Source organism: Belonocnema kinseyi, chromosome 1, assembly GCF_010883055.1.
Source record: "Belonocnema kinseyi isolate 2016_QV_RU_SX_M_011 chromosome 1, B_treatae_v1, whole genome shotgun sequence".
Taxonomy (NCBI): Eukaryota; Metazoa; Arthropoda; class Insecta; order Hymenoptera; family Cynipidae; genus Belonocnema; species Belonocnema kinseyi.
The window spans coordinates 89,341,604-89,347,769 of record NC_046657.1 but is presented as its reverse complement, the minus strand read 5'-3'; the positions used below and the strand labels follow the sequence as shown (position 1 = coordinate 89,347,769).

At 32.4% G+C, this 6,166-nt stretch overlaps 1 protein-coding gene across 6 annotated transcripts in view; it reads left to right on the top strand.

Moving 5' to 3' along the window:
* Window positions 1–6,166, top strand: part of LOC117168269 (spindle pole body component 110-like) — a 157,032-nt gene that overhangs the window by 6,270 nt on the left and 144,596 nt on the right. For all 6 annotated transcript variants that reach the window (XM_033353789.1, XM_033353783.1, XM_033353797.1 and 3 more), the window contains exons 2-4: window positions 3,066–3,218; window positions 3,332–3,440; window positions 3,575–3,714. In XM_033353789.1, coding sequence (XP_033209680.1) covers window positions 3,066–3,218; window positions 3,332–3,440; window positions 3,575–3,714 — 402 coding nt within the window. The remainder of the gene's footprint in view (window positions 1–3,065; window positions 3,219–3,331; window positions 3,441–3,574; window positions 3,715–6,166) is intronic.

Here is a 6,166-nt window from a genome sequence, read left to right as displayed (position 1 = left end):
AAATATTTAATCAATTTTGACCAACATTACATTCGTTGTGACGCAAGCAGTTGTATTTAAAACAAAGATTGAAGAAAATAGAAAAATTATAAACGTCTATGATTGCCGAGTTTTCAATTGAAAATTGTCGAAAAGGAACTGCTCTAGAAAATACTGCGAATTGCATACACTTCAAGTTTCAACCATGAAAATAAAATAAATGAAAATTCCATATACTTTCCGATTCAAAAATTTCCAATTCTGGGCGCAGCATTCATTTTCAATCCTGGGCTCTATCCGAGTTTTACGATGTATAAAGTATCGTCGAAAAAATAACACTCTAGAATAGACCACCTGCCGTTTCATATCAAGCTACAGGCCCAAATATTCTGTTCACCATGAGTACACTCATTGTGGCGGTTTGCTACTTCCCAAACGCATAAAATGCATCCGTTTTCAATTAATTGGAATAAAACAAGAACCAGACAATTTTTCGAAAAAAGCTCTCTGTTTCATTCTGTATTTGGGCATTTATGTTCTGTGGGTAAAATATGATATCAAACAATTCAGAATTGTAGGAGAAAAGCTTGGTTGAGTAATGAATGGGCTAATTTTCAAGCCTGAGGAAGCGCCTTAAATGTGCAATTTGACGTGATACTGTCTCAGTTGAATGATTTTTATTGAAAAATATGCAATTGCCAAACAACGCACTATATGAAAAAAGGACAAAGTTAAAAAAAATTTCCACTTTGAACACCCTACAAGATTATCATGGCAACTTTTTAAATTTTTAGGATCAGTGGAAAAAGCCCAAACGACAAAGCGCCCGCCCAATGAGAGTCACGCTCCGTGAAAAAGGCTCGCGAATAAGAGAGCGACTCCCTTCATCGCGATGGATGTATGTATGAGCACGTCCTTACTCGCTCTCTGATTTTCGGGCCTTTTTCACGGATCTCGACTCTCAATGGGCGGGCGCTTTGTCGTTTGGGCTTTTTGTCACGGATCCCTTTTTTAGTGTCCTAAACTAAAGCTCAAGTTCGTTAGCTGGCCATTTTAGATAAAACTTCAAAAAGTGAGCGCATTTTGAAAATTGTGGACACTACTTTTTTCATGACTAACAAATTCGCTGTATGGTTATTCGTAGTAATTTGAAGCTAAAATTCGTTATAATTTTAAGAAAGGACAAATACATTTTCTTTCAATCATAAAAAACATGCTTGAAAATAAAACAAATTAACTTCTGAAAGAATGACACAAAAGACGAAAAAAAATTAAGACAAGTTGTTCAATCAAAAAAGAGCTTCAAATTTGTTTTAAGCTCTTCTTATAAAAATACATTACAAATAAAAAAAATTTGTTAGATTGCAGAATAGAGACGTCACTTTGCCCTCTATTTTGGCTGAAAAATTTTTTTTGCAACAAACTATTAGAATCTTTAATTGCACGATGAATGAAGTGATTTGGCCAGGGGAAAGTTTAAAATTATTGTTACTTTTGTTACTATAATGTCTAAAATATGAGCCTGTCACGATATATCGTAATGATCATATTTAACGAGAAGTTGGAAATGGGTAGGGATTTGAAAAACATTTTTTTGACTAGTCATAGGGGTGCCTTCCGGCCCACACGAGACGTTGGAAAAGGGTAGGGTTTTGACAAACATTCATTTTGTGACATGCCAAAGGGGTGTTTCTGACCGTATGCATGTTTAAAAGCACTTAAACGGTGAGTTCAATGTGGTCATTGCGATATCGTGACATTCGCATATTTAAGACATCGTAGTAACCAAAAAATTAAATCTGCGAAAAAACGAAACAAACTAGGAAGTGTATTTTTAGTTTCAATCGTAAAAAATATCATTGACAATAAATAAATTAAATTTATGAAAAAAGACACGAGCTGCAATAAAATGTTTAATATTAAAATTGTGTTTTACATTCTCATCAGAGAAGGTATTAGATTTGTGTAAAATTTGACTTCTCCCGTTTTTGTCAAATAGCCACGTTGTGACACAGTGTGACCTCGAAAAACAAGTTTTTTAGAGTTTGACGTTTAATGTTAAGTTCGTTAGCTAGTTGTTTTAGATAAAAATGGAAAAAGTTGAGCATATGGAAAATTTCTGAGACCACTTTTTTTCAAGATTTAAAAATTCTATATACGGTTCTTTACATTAACCAGAAGCCGAAGAATTTAACCTTATTACTTTTTTTAATTAACATAAAAATTGACAAAGTTAATTCATTTTCAAAATCCAAAAACAAAGGAAAATGAAAATGTTAAGCCAAACAACGTTACATATGAAAAAGGGTAAGAGAAAAAAAGTTTCTTTTTTAAAGCCCTGCAAGATTATCATAATCCCTTTTTGACTTTTCATGAATAATCGAAAATTGAAATTTTAATCGTAAAAAAAGTAATAAAAAATTCCATTCTTCTGTTAAACTATGCAAGATACGAAAAAAGGTGAATTCACAGAACTTAAGCACCCAAAAAGGATCAGCAAATTTTGTTATGGATCACTTTTTTATAAGACACGTAATTTTTGTTTTATTTGTGAAAAAATAACATTGAAATCGAAAGAATTTCGCTTAGACTGATCTGCCTAAAAACAAAATTTCAGGCGCATTTTCTCGGAAATCATTAACGTTTTGTAACTTTTTTTATAAATCTACAAAGCTCTGCAATTTCTGGAAATTACCATCTCGTTTACTGTTAAAGTATAAAGTCTGATGTATAACAACTTTTTTTATTCTACTGAAAATTTTTTTCCTAAAATTTCGGCACTTCTGTCATTTCACTCATCATTTTAAATGATTATTGTTTTCGCTTCTTTACGAGAAGGTAATTTAAATTAGAATTCAATTTTTTTTTTACATCATAGTTCTTCCATAAAGGTATGTCTTGCTTCTTCTAAAAGTTTCTATAATTTCTGAATGATTCCAATTTGCAAAGTTGCAGAAATGATGGTCAATCTCTGGAGAATCTAGAAAATTTTGAAAGTTTTTAATTACTTTAAAAATAGTTGTGATTTTTTTTCAAATGTATCAAATCAGTTTTAAGTTCATAGTAAAAAAAATATTTCTATTTAGCCAGGAAAAGTAGTTCCATTTAACGTGTTAATAGACAACCTTATAAAGATGGGTTCTCAAGCACAAGATGAACTTGAGTTACTAAGAAAGGAGCTGGAAAAATATAAATCTGTAAAACTCACTGCAGAACAAAAGGAAGAACTAAACAGAATAGTAAGTTTTATGGTTTTAATAGCTGAATATTTTCCGAAAGAAACTAATTCAAATTATAAAATACAATATTAATATAATATAAAACTATTATAAATATATCTTAATAATTTCAGGCCAAGTCTTTCAATGAAGAATGCAAAGATCAAGGATCTAATGAGAAAGGAAGATCTCTTTCAAAAATTATATTCGATACGTTTCAGAGTGAATCGCGTGAAGATCAAAGTAATACATTAAAAACTTGTTAATAATAATAGACATTATAAGTGTTCTTTGATTAAAATGTAATCGAACTTTCTTCTGTACAGCAACCGATTTGACGGCTGTTATTATTATTATTAATATGCGTGGCTTTTCAGGAGAAGAAGGACGAAATAGAGGACTAGAAGAATGTTTAGTAGTTGAAAATAAAAATGTGTCGGTTCAAGTACAACCCATAGTTTCTGACTTGGCAGTGCAGTACGATTCACCTGTAGATGAAAATATGAGTAAAACGAGTGTGAGTTTGTATTGTAAAAATTTATTTACTGGAAAAAATTAACATCTGTCTTAAAGTCACAAACTCAAGACTTTATTGAAGACTGCAATGCATTTTTGCTCGTGAAAGTAGTTTTTAAATTACTCGCGCATTTCTTCTCACCGACTGCCACTGTATTTATTTTAAATTCTCATACTAAAGAGAGGGTATTGGTTTTATGTAAAATTTTATTTTGTCAGTTTTGATCAATTCTCCACATTTTCAAACCCCCTGAGACAGGAAAAACGATTTTTACGAATGTGTCTTTCTGTCCATAGTTTGTAGTCTGTAGTATCTTATAGGCATTCCAACTTTCGGAAGATTGACTAGATTGTATTCTACTTTGGCACACTCTTTAAGACCTAAAAGAAAGAACGTGTTTGGTAACCAGTATTTTGGATGAAAATTCAAGAAGTGACAGCATTTTAAAAATTTTAGAGACCATTTTTATATGATTTAAAAAATCTACTTACAGTTAATCATAATACCCGGAAACTTGAGCAAGTTATCCTTATGACTTTTTTCGATAAAAAGAAAATAATAATAGTTATAGCATTTTCAAAATAAAAAAAACGAAAGTCAACATTTTAAGCTAAACAACGCATGATATGAAAAAAGCCTGAAGAAACAAATGTTATTATGTTATGTTATTCAAATTACCCAGAAACATGAAAACGAAGATTCTAAGTTCTTCATTTTATTTACATAGACAAGACAAAGCTAATAATTTTTTTCTCAGGGCTCTTAATTTATTTTTAAATAGCGCCAGGCAAACTTCAGTTTGCCGCCCTGCAGAAAACGATTTTAACCAACAAAAACGACACTGGTAATCTTCGAATCAAATTATTTCTTTTTAATACTTTTTTCTTTCAAATGCCCAAGCCCATTATTTTGGTAGAGTGGCGACGGTACCTGAAAACCTTACTTACAGAAAATAGATCTGAGAGGTCTCGAAATAAAATAGGAAAACACTGGTTAAAGTTTGTGTGAAATAAATAACGTATAAAATTTATTATAATTACGACTACATCCAAGAAAAACACTCTGAGGTTTCAAAAGAAGAAAAATATTGTCACCCTTTATAAGCCACGGTTGGCCAACACCTCAACTTAAACGTTACATCAAATTTAAAATAGCAAAGAAAAATCCAATTTTACACTAGAATAAATTCCGCCCTTGAGCGAACGAAACGTTAAAAATTATCTCCGCGCCTATTGACGCCGTTTGGAGTACAATCAAATTTAGATAAATTTAAACACTGAGATTACTCATAGAAAACAAGAAAAGTAAAATAAAGCTATTAAAGTCGCCCACCTTTACCACAAGTTAATGAGCGAACTCCCAGCTTCCGCAATTCCAAATAGAGAGTTCAGACGACAAATTAATCAAACGATTCACCACTCTGTGGCGTACACCGAAGACACGAAAGTTCAATATAAACTTCCTCTCATGAGGCTCGACAAACAATGTCAGTGATCCAGGCTGTGGTTACTAATCTAGGCAACCGTGAAGACACATACTTTGATCCTGTTTTGTGGGCTCGTTACATTAGATGGCTCTGTAGGGCTTTCCCCCGCTACACGTCGCTCAGGGGCCGAAGTTTGATGTATCTCTCTTACTCCTTCGTTGTTTTCCGAACGTCATTACATGTGAAACCTAACCCATTAAGAACTGTTTAAGAGCCGATATTTCATTTTTTGTCATCATTTTCGCCCTGGTGATTATCGATGCAGTACGCAACTGAAAATTAAAAGAGGGAGCGGTACCTTATGTATTATTACCATAAAAACAGAGTAATATTTTAAGAAAGGAACCTGCTGATAAGAAAATTGATGTCGAAAATGATTACAAAATTTAAATGAAACTGCTTTCAAACATATTTTCATCATCTTTCGTTTTCCTTAGAACACGTTTTTATGAAAAAAGCAATAGAAAAACAAGCAGAAATATATGAATAATTATTCCGGTAATTATTTATGTATTTTTATTTGTTTTACTATTGATTTTTTCAATTTATTAAGTTTTTTAATTACATTATCTACAAATCATCTGGATATAATCTCAAGAATCTATTATCTTACCTTAAAAATCTAGGGGCTCGTTTGATGGCACCACCGTCGATTATAGTTCTGCACTTCTAAAGCATTGAGTGACCACAGCCCAGTGATCCCAGGTCTGAAACGAGATGTGGTCCAATACTATGGCAGGGCTAGGCCCGTGTGATTATAGTTGGAGACGATATAAATGACTGGGGTGCGCGCGTAACTCATTTCTCCTATTCTGAATTTGAAAACTCGAAGGTGCACGATTGCCGATCGGAACATTTCGGCGCTTCTATTTATATCTCTATCCGCTTTGAAATAAAATCAAGAGATTAGGATTTTAATATTTCCAGATTTCGATGCTGGCGATTCTCATGATTTGAATACTTCGC